The sequence below is a fragment of the Rhinichthys klamathensis genome, unplaced genomic scaffold, assembly GCF_029890125.1.
Source record: "Rhinichthys klamathensis goyatoka isolate OS25496 unplaced genomic scaffold, OSU_Roscu_1.1 h1tg000925l_1, whole genome shotgun sequence".
NCBI classification, from domain to species: Eukaryota; Metazoa; Chordata; class Actinopteri; order Cypriniformes; family Leuciscidae; genus Rhinichthys; species Rhinichthys klamathensis.
This window is the reverse complement of record NW_026607258.1, coordinates 501,493-520,711: the sequence shown is the minus strand read 5'-3', so window position 1 is coordinate 520,711 and position 19,219 is coordinate 501,493. Positions and strand designations below refer to the sequence as shown.

Below are 19,219 nucleotides of genomic sequence, written 5' to 3'. Positions count from 1 at the left end.
GTGCACTATACCAGACATTACACAGCACTCCAGTTGACATGACAAACTTCTGCCCTGAATTCATTTTAGTGACCTACATTGCCAAACTGAGACCAACTACTAGACAAAAGTATACAAAAAAGCCATGTGAATCTGAGTGTTTGATGTGACCATTTATGATTAGCCAGCTTCAGTATTTACACTCTGACTAACCAAAAGCAGGTTATGATGATTCTCGACAATCATGGAGTCTACTGAAACAATGTACTGTAAATCAGTAAATACTAGTGACCATTCACTGGCATCTGCTGATAGGCTGCAGAAGTTCTGGCTGAGGTAAACGGTTCATGAGGTGTATGCACACACTTCAGAGAGAGAATATGGTAATAAAGACTAAAATGACACGTCAGTCATTTTTTTCTCTTTTATGAGATATATAGTTGCAATTCTGAGAAATAAATGCAGAATTTTGGGGGGGTTGCAATTTTGAATTGGGAAAAATAAAATCAGAACTGCAATATATTTAGATGCAGTTATGAGAAATAAATTCAGAATTGGGAGAAATAAAATCGGAATTGTGACATATACAATCACAACTAAGAGAAATTAGGTCGCATTTGTGAGAAATAAAGTCACAATAGCAAGATTGTCGCAATTACCGTAAATACAATCGTGCTAAGATGGGATCCCACATGTTTATGCTTAAAAAAGTGTAAAAAAAAAAAAATCAGTTTTTTTTAATTGCAACTTTCATATTATTTTTTACTTGTAATTATTTTATTTTACACTTTTAATTATTGAGTCATTGCAGATGGAAAGGAAAAAAAGTAACAAATCTCTGTTCGTGTAGCCTTTGGGTATGACCGACAGCATTCAGTCTGCTTTAGTCAACTGTCAATTGACCTGCTATATGTCTATGACATATTTACACATATATTCACACACATTTGCTATGTTTAAATCATATTATAACTCAAAAACAGCTAATGTGTATGTGTTTGAATGAATTAACACGTTTATCCAGATACCCAGCTATGCGTGTTGGTCTTGACCCCGTGCGGGAAATTCTGTTGACACATGGGGTCGAAGTTGAAGTCCAGAGCATCGCCATCCATGAGCGTGTCATGAAGGACGGTTTCTACGTCACACTCCAGCTGTTCGATCGACATGTCGTCCAAGTCACTGGGTAGCCGCTCTGGGTGGCTGTGATGGTGGTGATGAACCGGTCCGAGCCTGTGAAAACCGTTGCCGTTGGTGTAACTCGGCATCCCGGCCTCAACTCCGCCTCTTCCCAGCTGAACGTGATGAGGCAGGTGTGGTTGAGGCTTCATGTTACCGAGGCGAAGAGGATGACCGTGGGGCAACAGGGCACAGCCGTTCATGCCCATTGTTGGCGAGGGCAACTGGTGAAGCGATCGTGGGTGCGCGTGCAGGTGAGGATGTACAATCATTTTGCCCTGTCCCATTTGTCCCTGACTAGCATAGCTGGGTAGAACCCGTCGTCCTTCACCAGAAACCACTGACTCTAAAGACTGCATCAGGTTCCCTCTCGGATCGGCATCTGCGGTCAGCAGCTCTTTGAGCATCCCTGCAGCACAGGTGTACTGACTAACAAAGGGTCCATAGCCTCCTGGTTTACTGTCTGATAAAGTCGGTATGGCGATGGGACTCAGTCCGCCCACCCTGCCCTGTCCGTACAGGCACTTCCGGTAATCCTGCTGGACCTGGGGCTGAGGACCCATATTGGGGGAGTTGTAGGACGGGTATCCAGGGCTTCCCTGCATCATGGGCGAGGACAGCGCAGTCTGGGCATCTTGGCTGCCCTGGGTGTTATTTTTGGGTGAGATGAGGTTGAGGTTGTCTAAGAGATCGTTCATCATCACGTTGTCAGAACCGTGGTGACCCGCTACTTCGGACAGGCTGGGGAGAGGCCCACCCAGTTTGGTCCCTGGGTACCCGATGTGGACCTCGCCGGGTTCGTCCTCCTCAGGTAGGAAGGTAGGCGAGCGACGGCCACTGAGCGTGCTGGCGTCAGAGCTCGCGCGAGTACGAAAGGTGGTCCAGGGTTCAAAGTCGTCATTGCTGTGAGAGTTGGGGCTGCCGAGCCATTTTGGGTACTGAGAACCAGGACTGTTAGAGCCACCATCCAGACCACCCTGCAATGACATCTACAGACGCAAAACAAGAAACCATGAAAACCAACTGTATCACATAATTTACTGCACAGATATATATTACTAAAGTCACTCTTTCGCCGTGTCTACACTGGAAGTGGCACAACTATTTATCATCTCAAAGTGTTCACCAACACAAGATTTGAGTTTGAGGCCACACATTATTTTAAACTGAACTTGATTAGATACAATTGAGTTTAAAATGTTTGGGAATAGTAATATAGTAAAGTATCTAATAAAGAGTTGACCGTTTCATCGATTAAAATGTGAACAATTCAGTTAAGGCATTGCAAAGTGACTCTCACATCCAGTGAAGACAAAATTGTTGCAATCAAAAGACAAGACTTTTTTATTTGAGAATATAAACTGTACATCTGAATAACTGAATAAATAGCTGATTACAGAAATTTCATGTTTAGTTATGCATGCAGTAGTTTAAACCAGCACATTCATATTTTAGCACACAGAGAATCTGCACTGAGTGAGTGAGCAGAGATTGTTTTCTTCTCAACTGACCTTTTTCTTGGCAGCTCGTCCACGGCTCTTGGTGAACTTGCTGTTGTTGTCCATGGAAGTGGCCCTCCGGCGTGGAGACTTGCCACTCTTTCCCCCCTCAGGGTTCAGCATCCACCATGAGCTCTTCCCTGTTCCTTCATTTTGGACGCGAATGAAACGACTGTGCAGGGACAGATTGTGTCTGATTGAGTTCTGTCAGGAGGAGAGAGAGAACGAGATGGGAACATGAATATCTTGAGTATAGATGTCTGACTGAAAACTAATCAAGATAAGTGGAAATGACCTGCAATCAACCAATGTCATTAAATCTTGCTTTGTGTTTTAAGACAAAATGAAACGCCTTAAACCAGTCAGATTTTCCAGATAAAAGAAGTGACTTTTGATTGACAAAAGCCAATATTTTGACAGACAAATTGACGTGAGAGTGTTTGTGTGTGTTTTTGTCAAAGGTTTTGAGGTCAAAGGTTTAATGCATTGATAAAACTTGAAGAATGACAGATATCAATCTTGTTATCTGTTACCAATTCACACGCACCCAATCACAGATTTAATTAAAATGTTTTGAATGAAAGATTAAAAAAAAAGCAGATTTATTTTTACAGCCATCTTTGATCATATTTACCAGGGGTGCCAATAATTCTGACCACAACTGTAGGTACAAACATTCTTTTCAGAGCCTTGCGATAAAGTAGAGGAATTGCCATTTAGCTGGCAGAGGAAATTTTTTATTAGTCATGTCCTTTTTGGAGACACACACATATCCTGCGCTAATGATATTTTGTCTTCTTTGTTTTTTTCATTCATACCCTGACTAGACCTACACCTACTAAGAAACAGGAAGAGAGACTAGCCTATTTAAAAGCTTCAAATAATTTTGATAGCTTAACTCTTATCATTGATAGCTTTGAAATGAAGGGCCATCTTTCAGGCCTGAACTGCTCGTTGAGTAGAGATGAACAGATCTTCAGGTTTTGAGGATGCAGGGTGGTATGACGAACTCAATATTGTAACTGCAATTGATAAAATGTTTTGTGCGGTACTTTGATGATCCCATGCCATCATAATAATTAAAGTTTTAAAATGAAAAGTTTGATTCAAATTGATCATGTTTTGTAATTAATAAATGATGAAAAAAATAAGTCTGATAATTTGCAGTTCAGGCCTAATAAAGCCAATCTAGGCTTATTGAAAAAAACTTGCCTCTACTCTACCAACATTTTTGCAAACCTCCAAAAATATACCTAAACATAATTCTCTGCAGTTTCCAGCAGACGTGAACGCTAGAGGCAGTAAAACACTAGCAACTTTTCAAATTATGATTACAGAGGGAGATTATCGATTAATAAAAAGTAATTTTCGCACGGTTCCTTGCACAAAAATTTGTAAACTCAAAATACTTTTACCATAGTGTAAGATTAATAAACTAATACATTTTGACACTTGCATCACATAACCAACTCTGTTTGTGTGGCTTTTCTAATGTTGTAAACTTGCTTGGTAGCTCACCTGGTACTAGCCTGGGAAAACCCAGACAACTTCCGGCAAATTTAGATTTGCTCTGAAAGTTAGTCTGGCAGAGCTCATTTCAAGGCCATTTCCAATCCGTCGAAATCGAGGCACCAATCAGAAACGTTGGGGCGGGCTTTACACGATGACGACAGCGCTGGGATTTTGAAGCAGATTTTGTAGCCTACATTACAAAGATGGATGCCGCATCCGTCGAACATCACTCGTTCGAATCGCGTCTGTTTTGAGCGATTTGAACGTTTCCTTTTTGTTAAAAACCGAGCAAAGAACAACACTCGGAGATGTTTCTCTTCATCTCCTTCATCGCTCTGATTGGTTTTAGGTCTACCCGCGACGTCCGTTGGTGACGCCCCTCTGGAATGATATGACGCTTTGCCAGACCATAACTCAGTTACAACTGAGAATGGTCTGGTTTTAACCAGGCTAACCTGGTACAGCACTGCACTTGCAATGTGGAGCTTAAATGGTATGGTTGCTTCAGCAAATGTGTTTTTATCTCACATTTGCTTTTGTTAAGACTATTGGTTCGGTTTAGGGTAGGGTTTAGAGTAGGTGGTACGTTATTTTTTTACCACAATAGAGCATTAACCCTATTAGCAGCACTGATCGGATAGTAATAGGGTGTGTTCACACCTGTAGTCCGGTTCGCTTGGTTCGGACCAAAAGAACAAAAAACATTTAGTTCTGGTCCGCTTAGTGTTTAGATTTTTTATTTTTTTTATCACAGAACCTAAAGGAATATGTTCACAACCTGATTGGTCAGCTTTTATGACGCATTGCGATGGAATAAGATGGAACTTACCAAACATCCAAAACAATGCTGTGTGCTGGGATAAATGCGTTCGTTGTATGTGCGTAGCCTACATATGATAGTATTTTGACCAGCTGAGAACTCATGAAGAGCATATACAATGTGTAAAGGAGCAACATCACGACTATGACGAGAAAAAAACAGGTGTGCATAAGCATTTTGTCCTTTTTAGGGTCTCATCTTCCTGTTCTTGTTTACTTAACATGTCTTTGGTCCATGTTACGTACATATTTCAGTTGAAACGCACCAGAGTTCGTTTGGAAGCGGAACGAGACCCGTCTTTTCAGGGGTCTTGGTCCGCTTGTTTGGTGCGCACCAGGTTTCGGGTGGCAGCATTCACACTTATTCAAATGAACCGCACTAACAGAGCGGTCACACCAGGGTTAGTTTTAATCAAAGCAAACATGCCAAGTGTGAAGTCTGTGAACACACCCATACCGTGCAACATAATATAATTTTGCAGAAATGTCGCCACAGGCACATTTTTCCAATAAACCTGAGCTGAATAAATATTAAAAATTAAAATGATGATAAATGGCTATAATTACTCAATTTATCCGCCCAAATAGAAAAAAATAAGTACACTTAATAGAGGTATCTGCGTCTTGGTACTTTGTATCGGATCTAAAAGTAAATATGTGCTATCATCCATCATAATCCAACATTATAATCCTTTTTCAAAAAAATTAAAATAAATACAAGGCCTGCCTTAGTATAATTCAAGTAATCAAGTACACAAGAGAAAACAGAAAAGAAGGGAAATAAGAACACTGAGCAGGTAATTGTAACTGCTACCTCTATCTTAAATAAAGAGTTTCTGGCTATATTCTTATTGATTATGCGTCATTAAAACATTCAAAGGGACTAAGTCTTTGTGGAAAGATCAGTACTTAACAGTTGAAGCAGTTTGACTGTACTGGCCCATGCGAAGTAGATTGTTATTATACCTGATGTATTAGTACATTTTAAGTAAAATATTTTATTGAAGAATGTCGTACAGGATGTGACCAAATCAAGTGGCGGGTACTGGCGGGATCAACAGTCCTGTTTCCTGTGTAGCAGGAAGTAGATTGGTAGGAAGAGGGAAAGCAGAGGCTCAAGCCACAGAGGGAGGTCAGCAGGAGGTCACCTCCAACCTTTGATACTGAAGGTCATGACCTTAGAGGTCAAGTTAAGGGAAACACAGCTTCCACATCACAGAATCTGAGAAGAGGGTGGACTGCATGGATTTGAACAGAGTGAATGCAAAACACACAGTCTGGATCTTCTGTCTGGATCATGAACGCTCAAGTAATTACTAGAGGTCAACTGACCTGTTTAACTGGCCCTGCTAGGAAGAGGGGGAGAAAAAAAAGAGTCGCGGATAGGATGCTGAGTGAGAGGAAAAGGAAGAGCTGGGGGAATAGAGATAAAATGAGAAAGAGAGGTACCACTACCAGTATGGAAAGTAAAGGGGTTGAGACAGAGGCAGGGTGTAGGGATTGAGTCAGGAGGAGTGTGTTGAGGTAAAGGCGGGGCAGCGGGAATGTTTTCCTGCTGAGAGGGATGGGGTCGATGAGTTCGCTGTGTGTGTCTGTGCCTGTGTGTAGAGGAGGACAGGCTCTCCAGTAGTGCTAAGAGACCCAGTGAGAGTAATAACGTATGGGGCTGTCTGGCGTCTGTCTACACTGTAACAGAACCCCCACAGCACAGCCTCGCTCCACCCGGAGAATGAGAGAGAGAGGGAGAGAAAGACTGACAGACACAGGGATATCACAAAAATAGGGATATGGATATTAAAATTTTGTCTGATACTGATAGATGATAATTATGTTCAGACTGAAATCATTAAAAGGGCCGATATAAAAATTCGATACCATTTGTCTATTAAAATGAATTAAAATTAAATTACTTTTTACTTTAAATAAAAAATAAAAAAAACACTACAAATTAAAATAAATGTTAAATGCTATATAAACATTCAAACACTATAATGTACAGTATGAAATGATTTCCATTACACGAGAGTAGATGTTAAAACTTCATGCTGATTTGTACTCGGCTTTCGCACAAACTAAGACGTAGCTTTACAGTAAACTATGCTTCTCCATCCATTTACGCTTCCTTCCATATGGTGATGTGAATCTCCTTCTGTCCGGCATTAATGGGTGTAGTGTACTTGGCGCGTCAGCACACACGACGGCTGCAACTACAGTGTGGTCTCCCCAGTGGACCAGCACGACAACCATCTGGATTGAGCCGAGTAGGGGACATCTCTAGGGTCTTCAAGTGGGCACCTTCCGTCCTCAGTGGTTCGTCAACTAGCCCACGACACCTAAAGAGGGCTCGACAGTGACTCTGGCGTCCCAGAGTCACCCCCCTTCGTCCCCCACTCAACTCAGCCCAGCTTACTGACCTCTACATCCCTCCTGCTGCTGAGGTTGCTCCTTCCTCGTAGTTCACATGTGACCTAACCACAATCTCACAATCTCTCCACAACCCAACCATACGCGCCAACCCGCTTGACTAAGGCTGTCGAGCCCCGCTGTCTTCGTTAAAGTAGGTTCAGTGGCAACGGTTCCGTATGGCATACTACCTACAGCAAAACACAATAGGAATATTCCTTTTGAGATTTGTTAAGATTACATTAAACAGTGTTATTAAATTATTAGGGATTTTAAAGTGCTTTTAAATTGGATTTAAGAACTTTAAATTGAAGAACTTTCCTATAAAAGAAAGAAAGAAAGAAAGAAAGAAAGAAAGAAAGAAAGAAAGAAAGAAAGAAAGAAAGAAAGAAAGAAAGAAAGAAAGAAAGAAAGAAAGAAAGAAAGAAAGAAAGAATTTTGTGCATGTTCCAGTGTACTCATGCATAAATTCATCAAGTCGTATTAGCAGATCACATTCAGAGCACATGTGCACACACTTAGCACATGGCAGGATGTGAGTCACTACAGGAATGTGACGAGGAAGGTGTCACAGTTTTCTAATCTAACTGAAGAGCACTTGTTCAAAAAGAACAAAATGACGCTGATGCCCGAACAGTAACGGGTTCAGGTATGGTTGTTTATTTTCTCAATTCCCTTAAAATAGATCTTAGGTCTTTGACTACTGATCTGAGGTCAGCTTTATAATTGACAGTACAGGAAATGAGTAATAGCCACATCTGCATGATATCTGCTCCCCCAGAAATCAGAAAAAGGCTCTTTAGATTTCTACAAACATTCAAAAACAGACACATTGATGTGTCAATTCAGCTGTTTCAAGGATGTGAATCCTGTTTAAATGCTCACAAATGAGAGTTAAGGCAAATTATCAAAAATGAATTTCATTTCATTTTGTTCCCCACACAGATCTACTTTATAGCTTCAAATATTTGAAAAATAGTGCACAAGTCATATGGATTACTGTTGGAATAATGAAAGAATTTTAATTTTGGGTGAATTCAACCTTTTTCTATAGATGTATCAAATTTCCCCTCCACAGTCCGTGTGAAAAAAAAAATTAGCAGTTTCTGTGGCGCCTAGCTCTGGTCTGGGATCAGCAAAAGTGACTTCTATATGTGGTGTGGGGCCTTCACCTCTCTCTACCCCTCTTATCACAGGTATGCAAGCTATTTGAAGGCTACACGATGACCTTTGGACTCAGATCTGGGATATCCCCAACTCATCTGAGACCATAAAGAAAAGTGTGCATTAAAATCCCCTTTAGGTAAGATTTGAGTCAACTGACGTATGAGACGAAAAAACATGGACCAATGCACCAATTTCTACACAGATGGGTGGGAAGTGTGCTCAGGTTTGTGCAAACTGAAACTCATCTTATTTCAGGCTGTTACAGGTTTATCAGGCAGAATGAATTCCACGATGAATAAATTAAAACAACATCGAAGCATCGCCATGAAATGCAGCCATCATCACGAAAAATTTGCATTGGCAAATGCCACTCAAATTACATTCTGTTATAGTTATTTTTTATTCAAATAAAAATATTAAATATTTATATTTAAATACACGAAACATTTAATATATTTTAATCGATACATTTTTATATATTTTAAATAAAATTAATTTAATTAAAAACGACAACACATTAAAGCTGCAGTTCGCAGTTTTTCCTCTTTGTCCGCATCTCTGTTCGAAATCTGCAGTTGCAGTCATTCGCGGAATTAAATGTTTTGAGGAAAGTGTGCAGCTGTCAGTCGCCGCGCCGGTGTGAATACTGGCATTCAGAATCACAGATTATACTTTTTGGAAGTATGACCAACATAAGAATTTTCACCCTAAAATGTCATCTGAACAAGCAAGTAACATCCACTTCTGTTCTTCTGACCAACTAACTGAAAAAAACATTGCAGTAAATCACGCTGATTAAAGCTAACAATAATGATCAATAATCATATCACGTCAAACCGTGCAAATTATACTTTGTTCTAAAATTGTTAATGTTAACAACATCAGCATTGCGTGACTACATTTAATGCCCTTCCGATATTTATCCTTGTTTTCGCATGGGCCGGTTGCAGTCTCTTTTTCCAAACTCTCAGTCCAAAGTCTTTTGCATTTTACAGCGGGTGAATCTCTAGTTGTCACTGATGATTGTCGTTTGAACCTTTCTGGATCCGCCATCAAATTAATAAGTTTAATTTATTTTGGATAATTTTTAACGCAAAAAAGTTATGGACTGGAGCTTTAATTAAATATAATTAAGATGAAAAATAATTATAATTAAACTGATAATTATTATTATTAATTAATTAATAGAAATATAAATCGAGTTCAATGTTAATTAATTAAACTATAAAATGACATATGTGACAATATTAATAATAATTATAAATAATTCATAAATGAATAATTTATTTATTTATTAAACAATAAATATAAACTAAATCCGGGACATCAAATCTAAAACCAATCCAGTTTTCTAGCCATTATCAGATAAAAATAAAAAAATAAAAAAATAAAAAAATAAATAAATAAATATCAGTTTTCTGGCACATTCAGTAAATGTAATTTTAAAGAGAGGGAATTCATTGCAGGTCAGTATTCGGCAAATTGGTAAACAGAAGCAAATTTGCTTGTAGTACCAGGTGCAGTGGCAAATAAGTGTGTGTGATACTGTAATGGTGTGTGCATGTGTGAAAAACACATTTCTATTCTATCCCTCAGAGCTATTTCTGAAGTGATAGGTGCCAATAAGCCGTGCTTAAGTGGTCAATGTGTTTAAGTGTGTGTATCTGTGTGTGCACGTGTGTGTGCACGTCAGATCTCCTGAGGGATTTATAAACAAGTCCGAGATACCCCATCTGCATCCTGTCTGACACCCCAGACAGCACACACACTGACTGCCACTCAATAACAAGCAGACATTATTAATCAGCCATCACCTTCACAACATAACCAAACCAACTCACTCTCACAAGTGTTCAAAGAGAACAAAGATTTCAAACTGATCACTTCATTAGAAACCAAATAAGTAATTAAGTAAAACCAATTCATTTCTGCCTTGGAGTAAAAAATGAAATGGGTAATTGTGAGATAAAGTTTATAATAAGAAAATCAAATTGAGGATTATAAAGTCAACCTGCTCACAATTACGAGATGTTAAGTCTCAACTGTGAGATATAAAGTCACATTGTGAGATATCAATTCATTATTATGAAAAAGTCGCAACTATGAGATTTTAAATAACTATGTGAGACATTAAGTCACAATTTATGAGATAAATGGCCAGATTTACTAACAACTTGCGCCAGCACAAACCCTCTTTTGGCGTAAAAAAAAAACCTACTGTCAGGATTTACAAAAGACACGCAGTGAAAAATTAGCACTGAAGAGGCATGGGCACAGTTATTTTTGCAGCTGACCTTCTGCATTTGTTGGAGTTTCCCTTTTAGACCAAAAATATATGGGAGGAGATTATTTAAATGAATCACGCAAGGTGATTTACTAAGGTTTATGCTAGTCAATTTAGAGAGGCCAAAATAAGCATGTCTTAAAACAGATGCTAATTTGCGCTGCTTTTGGTAGATTGCATTGGTCATTAATGATCCGGCTGCATCTGTGTTCTTTAATTTGCGTGTCATCAGTAGATCGCACCCAGGGGTGCGTTTCCCAAAAACATCGTTGGCCAACTATGATCGTAATTTCCATTGAACTCTATTGGTAACGACGGAACTTGCGACCATAGTTGGCTTTGGGAAACGCACCCCAGAACTTTCCACTCCCATTGGCACTTTTTTGGAATTGCGCTCTCATGCCAATTTGCCACGTTTAGTAAATCAGGCCCAAAGTCACAACTATGAGATATTAAATCACATTGTGAGACTTAGTAAATTGTGATCAATAAAGTCAGAACTGTGTGATCAATAAAGTCAGAACTGTGTGATTTTAAGTCACATTGTGAGACATTAGCTGTGTTCAAATTCAGAGGCTACGCCCTCAAAGGTCGTGAAGTTTGGACTAGCCTACTGAGGATTGCTCTTGTCGCCATCTAACATTGACGAACAGCAGTAACGTTTGTACTGGACTTTTCTGAAAGTTATATTCAACTGTCTGAAAACAAAAACAGGGTTCACTACATGTCTAAATATGTTCACCGTGGTCCATTTCAGTACATAATAAAGAGTTTAAACTATTTAAAAATGCATTAAGATGTAATTTGACATTTGAACTACTTATATATATATTACTGTACATGCAGCCTCTGAATTGGGACACAGCTATTAATTCACTGTGAGCTATAAAGTTGCAACTATGATATATTAAATAACACTGTAAGACTTAAAGTCATAATTAAGAAATATAATGCCCCAATTGTAAGAGATGAAGTTGCCTGTGTGAGATATAAAGAATATCTTGATTTTGAGATATAGATATGGACACTTTTTCATCAGTATTTGGGTCTGAAGAGACACAATACACTCACAATATGTTATGCACTTGCTTTGTTATGTTAATAACGGGAAAGCTCTAGCTCGGGCAATGCACTTGCAGTGTAGACATGGTGTAAAATGCTCTACTGAGAACACATTGAAACAGTGGCGCCAGTGGATTGGACAACTCCTGCACAGCTGTTTGACTGCAGCCAGTCAGGCATGACATCTTGACAACGAACGCCAGTCCAAGTAAACAAGCAGCGCTTCCAAAGACCAGGTGCGATCTGACAGACGAGTGCCTGGTGTTCACAAACAAACATAATACTACACCTCCCTCCTTGCCATATGCACACAAAGCAGTAAACGAACAGTTTGAAAGAAATATCATTTTACTTTCTCAATTGAGAAAGGAAATTATTTGAGGGAAGAGATGAGGTGGGATCAGCTCAGCACAAGATGCAGGCCAAACTCAAACCTGCAGGTTCCATGTGTGCACCAAGGCTCATTATGTCTGGTATCTAGGAATTAGTCAAAAAAAACAAATCTAGATAAAATAGTCATCCAACAACTAATAAGGCCAACTAGTTTATCTAGATTTTTACCCCTCAAATGACTAAAATATGTGACAAAGTGCTTTTCCCAAGTACTGATCTGGACAAGAGTGTCAGTGGGCGAGATTTCAGTGGGAGGAGATAAACACAAGTGGAATGCACAAGTTCAACAGAGAATGGCGAGAGGTCCTCAGAGATAAGCCGTGACAAGAGACTTCAATGGGCTAACCACTTCCTCCTGCGCACATCCGCTTTATCTCTCTCTCTCTCCTTCATTGTAAATATTTAGCACTGAAGTGAAAAAGAAGAGAATAAATACATTTGCGTGTCACTGAACTTGTTATGAATGAAAAACTCAAGGTTAGTTATTTTACTCTCCTATTTACGCAAATACACACAGACATTAGTGTACTGTACACATGCATGCAGCATTGCTCTCAGAGTTTGTAGAATAGGAATAAAATGATCTCTTCATTTACTTTTTCATAAACCTGTTCGGTATTAAACAATGACGTGTAACATGCCTTGTACGGTTTATGCTACAGACATAATTGGTGCCTCAAATCAAGCAGCTTTTTGAGGGGAGGTGACTTACATTGAAGGAGGGACCATGGAGGTGATCTCTTTGACTTGGACCTAGCAACCACCCAGAACACCCTAGAAACCATACAGTACTACTTAAAACCAATTAAAGCAACCACATGCTGTAAGTAACAACCCACCATACTGTAGGTGGTGTTTTGCATGGGTGAATACTATTAAAATTTTCTTCAAAAACAAGCAAACATCTAGTTACATTGTGTTTTAGTTTTAGTTAAGTTAAAAAAATACAATTTCATTATAAATCAAATATTTAAAAACTATAAAAGTACAAATATAAAACTATATAGTATAGACTATCTATATATTTAAAATGATTTATATCTAATGAAAAACTACTATAATTAAGAATATAAAATACAAATTATAATTAAACTGATACTTACAATAAATGAATTAAACTATAAACATAAACTGAATCCAATATCAGACCACAAACAGATTTCAGACCTTTCAGTGAGTGACGTTTAGGTATTTTCTCAATACTACAGAAAAACAGTATGTAATCTAGAGTATATTCTCACTGGAGTAACAAAAGCACCTGCACTTCTAAAGAAATCTTCAGCTACATTAAACATGCAGGGCTGCACTTTACCTTCATTTCATGTGGTTGCAGAGAGAAGGGACAGGAAAAGACGAGATGATGAACTCAATGAGATATATGTGAACACACACACACGTGGTTTCATGCGTGCTGAGAACTGTAATCTGCCTGATACTGTAAAGAATAGCACAATACTGCTCATGCTTAACGTTAGGGATAAACACATACCCTGCAAAGAGCCCTAATCTTGCTTGTTCAAAATCTTGCTTGTTTTCTTTTCTTTCTTTTTTGGTTAGTACTCAGAAAACATGCAAAGGTGAGTGTAAATGTTTGTATTATGCGTACTGGCAACGGAGTTATTTTGAGTGAGTGAAACAGAGATGGGGAGGGAGAAGGGGACAAAGAGAAAAACTTAAAGCCCCACATGTGCAGTTACAGAGAGGGCCCATCACCCTCCTTGGCCCATCCGTTCAGGAAAAGCTGCGTGAAGCTGATAGGAGCCCCGTCTGCCCTCTCGCTCTGCCAGACCACAGGGCTCCGCACGGGCACAGACCAGACCCAAACAGGGGCCGCCAACGGGACCTTTGGGGACTAAAATGCCCTTATAAATGATACAAAGACCGACCCTATGATGGACCGATGAGACTCAGCGCCAAACAGGAAGTTACCTTTGATAAGAGGAACCGCTTCTTTGTGTTATCTGACATGTGAAGAGAGTCCCTGATTGCAGTGTTTATCAATCAGTCACCGTAATGAGTAAATTACGTTTTTGCAGCTCTAAGCAACAATTCTAAGTCGTCTGATTGTGAAAAATGACTGATTAACTGTAGTTTCAAATAAATCTAAGACGTTTAGCACTTTGAACCCTTTAATCCTGCCCAAAGAAACTTTTTATTACTTAGAGGTTGTTCTTTTACAGACTTGTTGGAGTTATCAGTTATGACAGTATCAGGTTTGTCTCGGATATTACTCCTAAAATATTTGTGTTTAATGAATGTCTTTGAAAGAAGTCTCTGAAGCTCACCAAGGCTGTATTTACTTGATAAAAAATAAGGTAAAAACAGTAATATTGTGAAATATTATTGCAATTTAAAATAACTGTTGATTTATTTGAATATATTTTAAAATGTAATTTTTTTACGTAATGGGAAAGCTGAATTTCCAGCATAATTACTCCAGTCTTCAGTGCCACATGATCTTTTATTAATGATGATTTGCTGCTTAAAAACATTTTGCATTATTAATGTTGAAAACAGTTGTGCTGCTTAATATTTTGGTTGCAACCATGAGACATTTTTTTAGGAAAAAACTCTAGATGGTGCAGGCTGATATGTCTGTACCTTATTTGGTAGCAATCATGTAATTATCTACATATCACAGCTGATTGGTTGCGGTTGCATCAGCGGCCAATGAGCTTGCTGATCAAACAACCAAATACTTGGCATTGTTTGCTGTTATCAGTCTGCAGCATGCTTTCAGAACCCTCCTCCTTCCCTAGCTCCACCTGTATATATCTGCGACGGGTAATTTATGTATGATACATGTGCAGCAGCAGCACCATGTCTTACATGCTCACAGCAGTGTCTATGAATGTATTTGCAGTAGCAAGTCTCTTGCTCTACACCAGCATAGCAGATCTATTCAGCCAAGACCAAATACATTAACATTGCCATTTCCATTCCAATGCCAATCTCTATTTCCATACCAATCTCCCGAGAGTTGCCATGACAGAACAGTTTTTATTTTAAATGGAAATATTTTGTAACATTATAAATGCCTTTACTGTCAATTTAATGCATCTTTGCTGAAAGTATAAATTTCTTAAAAAAAAAAAAAAAAGACAGCAAACCTTTGAACGGTAGGGTATAGTAACTAATTTGGACAGTCTGTTTTGGATGCTGGTTATCCAACCAGGCTTCTTATCTAGCATAACTAGCAATACTTCCTAGGTCAACCACCAGATTTACCAGCTAATCTTGGCATACTTGATTAGCAATGTTTGAATCTCTGACTTTTGATTGCAAATGTTGGTAAATCTGAGAAGAAACGTGAGATTTTTCAAAAGTCTCCCTTCGCTCTCCAGGAGAATCAACCGAGGAGAGGATAAACAACTGAAATATCTCATTTGTGGTCTTACCTGCCTGTGAGGTGTTTTGTGTGGTTACACACATATATTTCCCACCAACATGTTCGCACACATGTATACAGGGACAAAGAGGGTAGGAGGTCACAGTCATCTCGACACCCGCTGAGGTTTATCATGCTTTTCTAACTGCTTTCCACACCCCACCCAACTAATCCAGTCCCACCTTTACGACGAACTAAATCACACACAAGCGCAAACACCTGGGTTGAACTCAGATCTGTCGTTTTATCATTTCATGTGGTCGCTCCAGGGAGGGGCAGGAAAGGCAGAGACAACTAAAAAGCATGTAAGAGAAAAAATTGAAATGAAACACACTCTCTCTCTCTCACACACGCCCGTTTAAGTGATTCAGCTCTTCTCTTGAGTGAAATGATTGGCTGATTGGTTTACAAATGCCACCTTTTCATTTTCTATTATAGATCACACTGTGACATTTCAAATGAATTATATGCCTTTGAAAGAATGTGTTTTGAGGGCCGTGAAAGTCAAGTCAAGTCAAGTCATCTTCATTTATATGGCGCTTTTAACAAAGGATTGTTCCAAAGCGGCTTTACAGTGATAATAGGAAATTAAAGTAACAGAGATTGTTTTGGTTTTATAGCAGCTAGAATAAAGTTATTTTCCAGATAAAGTTAGTTTTGATTGATTCACTTCCTTTGCAACAACCATTCGTTTTGTTTTGTTTTTATTAAACCGTGAGAACGCCGATGGCGGGCACACGCGTATTAAGAGCCCACTCCACAGGTATGCGCGTTTGAATATATGTGCGCAGGCATGTAGTCCTTCCCTAAAAAACCAACCCTCAACAAACTACTTGTCTGGCCTTAAAATTTATAATAACAGAATTTGTATCGCTTTGGCGTAGCCACGTGAACTGGAACTATCCCGACAACGCTTTATCTGTAGAGAGGTAAGGGATGGGAGGGAGGCCTTCACAGGTAGGGACTAGTTGACACTTCAGGACTGAAACCAGAGCAACCTGCTGAGGCTTCTTTTTTCATACTGCTCTAATAACAGGCTGACCCGACATGAACTCTGTCACTCTCTAAATGAGCTTGACTGTTCATTCGCCCTTTCAAGTCTTTTCAATTTCTTTTACTTTCTCTCACCTTTGACTCTGGGTTAAATGGAAAGACTGAGTCTACAAAGAGATTTGGCATATTGTCCTTAAAACATGCACAGAAACAAAGATGGTTTGTACTAGTCAAGGTACTAAAGGTCTGAGATCTACAGTACTTGTTCAGCCTAAAATGAACATTCTGCCATCATTTTCTAACCCTCATGTTGCTCCAAACCTGTGTGACTTTCGTAGTTTTTTTTTTTTTATAGAAATTTTGCAGAATGTTCATGCAGCTCTTTTCTGCGCACCAAAAGAGAGATGCATCAGTCGAACGGCCAAAAATCGATATCGACCAGGTTTTGCTAGTTTTATTTTGGCCAATCTCTATTCTGGACTTGCGCACAAACTCCACAAACTGCCATTTGTGTGGAAATATTACAAAGTCTGTAAACAGGACGTTAACATACTGTAGGTCAGAGATGGAGCACACTGAAGACAGACGCAAAGAGGAGAGCAGACCCGCTAGCAGATACTGAACAAGCTCATTGTTTACGATGCTCGAAGACATATGTACATATTGAATTTAGGGTGGGGGTTTATATTACTGTATCTCTGAAGGGAACTGACTGTTTTCAGAAAAGTTTCAATGTCATTTTCTTTTCCTCTAACCCCTTATAATGTCTAATAAAGTAGTGTTCATAAGCGTAGTGCTGCTTTGTGTACAGCGGTAAACAAGAAAACGAAATCGCTGTTGTTCCATAAGCGGCACCTACTGCTAGAGAGTACATTTGCATTTTCATTCAGTCCTTCTGCTGTTTTCGCTTTCTGCTAGTGTCTTATGTAGAATACTTTTACAAATCTAAAGTCACACCATTCTGTTTATTCTTTAAATCTTGAAATTATACAATCTATAGAATATATGCTTGAATGCACAGTGAAGATAAGTGAGCTGACATTTTTTTGTAGCTCAACAGTCCTAATATCCATTTACTTACATTGTATGGAAAAAGAGCGCATGGACATTCTGGAAAACAACTCCTTTTGTGCTCCACTGAAGAAAGAAAGTCATGCGGATTTAAAATAACAAGGCTAAGAATATGAATTTTCATTTTTGGGTAAACAATCCATTTCGCTAACTTTAATATAGCTTCCAGGGTTGCATGCATACATTGGGGCCCAGGGAGGAGTAATTACAGTAAACCATACTTAACGTAATACAAAGAGCCAGCATGCTTCACATACCAGTGTCACACACACAGAGACCCCCTGCACTGTACCACTCCAAGTCAAAACACACACACATACTCGGGACCGCTGGCTGGCTGGTCCCGACAATGTAGGTTATTTTTCCTTGTGTAATATAAACCTGTACACACACACACACACGCGTTTACTTAGCTATCTAAATGGAGACATTCCATAGACGTAATGGTTTTTATACTGTACAAACTACATTTTATCCTCTTCCACTAACCCTATACCCCTAAACCTACCCATAACAGAAAACTTTCAGCATATTTACATTTTAAAAAGCCTTTAATTACTTTATTTTTATACCAGATTTACAAATGGGAACGTCCCTAAAGGGAGTTTTTGGTCACTTCTGGGTACAAATTTGTCCCCAAAATATAGTTAAGTAGGTACACACACATGATGCTTAATTACTGTAGTCACAGTTTACTCTAAAATGAAAATTCTGCCATCATTTTGTTCTTTTGTGTAACATTAAAGATGATATTTTTAAAGAATGTCTCAAATGTTTTGTTCGGCAGTTTTAATTTTGGGGTGAACAATCACTTTACATTTTTGCTTATGCATATTTGGGGTTCACTCTGATTTTTAACGTATTTTGATTGTAGTAATAATAACTTGCTCAAATACTAAACTACATTTCAAAAGTTTCAAAAGAGTCGGTAAGATTCTTTAAAAGAAGTCTCTTATGCTCACCAAGGCTTGATAAAAAATACAATAAAACAGTGAAATTGTATTAATTTAAACAAAAAATAATAATTAGCAATTATTTATTTTAATATTTTTTTAGGAATAAATTACATTTTTAAAATAAAAAAATAGTTTTTAATAGTTTGTAATAATAATATTTAAATTTTTTGATCAAATAAAAGCAGCCTTGGTTAGCATAAGAGACCTCTTTCAAAGAATCTTACCAACTTCAAACTTTTGAAATGTAGCATATGTGTGTGTGTGTGTAGGCAACAGTTCAATAAAAAAATCTTTAAGCCAAGGATATTTACAGGAAGTGACATCACATTTTTGAAGAGGAAGAGGAATGGACATACACAGCCAGGCCAAGGTCATGTGAGCATGCCTTATCTACACTCTTTTCATCTCTAGCTTTTTTCCCGCAAACAGAAAAAGAGTGCTCAAACACTCTCTCACACACATACATCTCTTTATCACAGCTTTCCCACATCAACAAATGCCCACTTACTTCCTC

The 19,219-nt window shown here is 38.6% G+C and overlaps 1 protein-coding gene across 1 annotated transcript in view; it reads right to left on the bottom strand.

The window, feature by feature from the left end:
* Positions 1–694: 694 nt before the first annotated feature.
* The window catches only part of foxo1b (forkhead box O1 b), a 28,077-nt gene continuing 9,552 nt past the window's right edge, over positions 695–19,219 (bottom strand). The window contains exons 2-3 of the mRNA XM_056244129.1: positions 2,670–2,861; positions 695–2,147 (exon numbers count right to left, since the gene is read on the bottom strand). Coding sequence (XP_056100104.1) covers positions 996–2,147; positions 2,670–2,861 — 1,344 coding nt within the window. The 3' untranslated portion in view covers positions 695–995. The remainder of the gene's footprint in view (positions 2,148–2,669; positions 2,862–19,219) is intronic.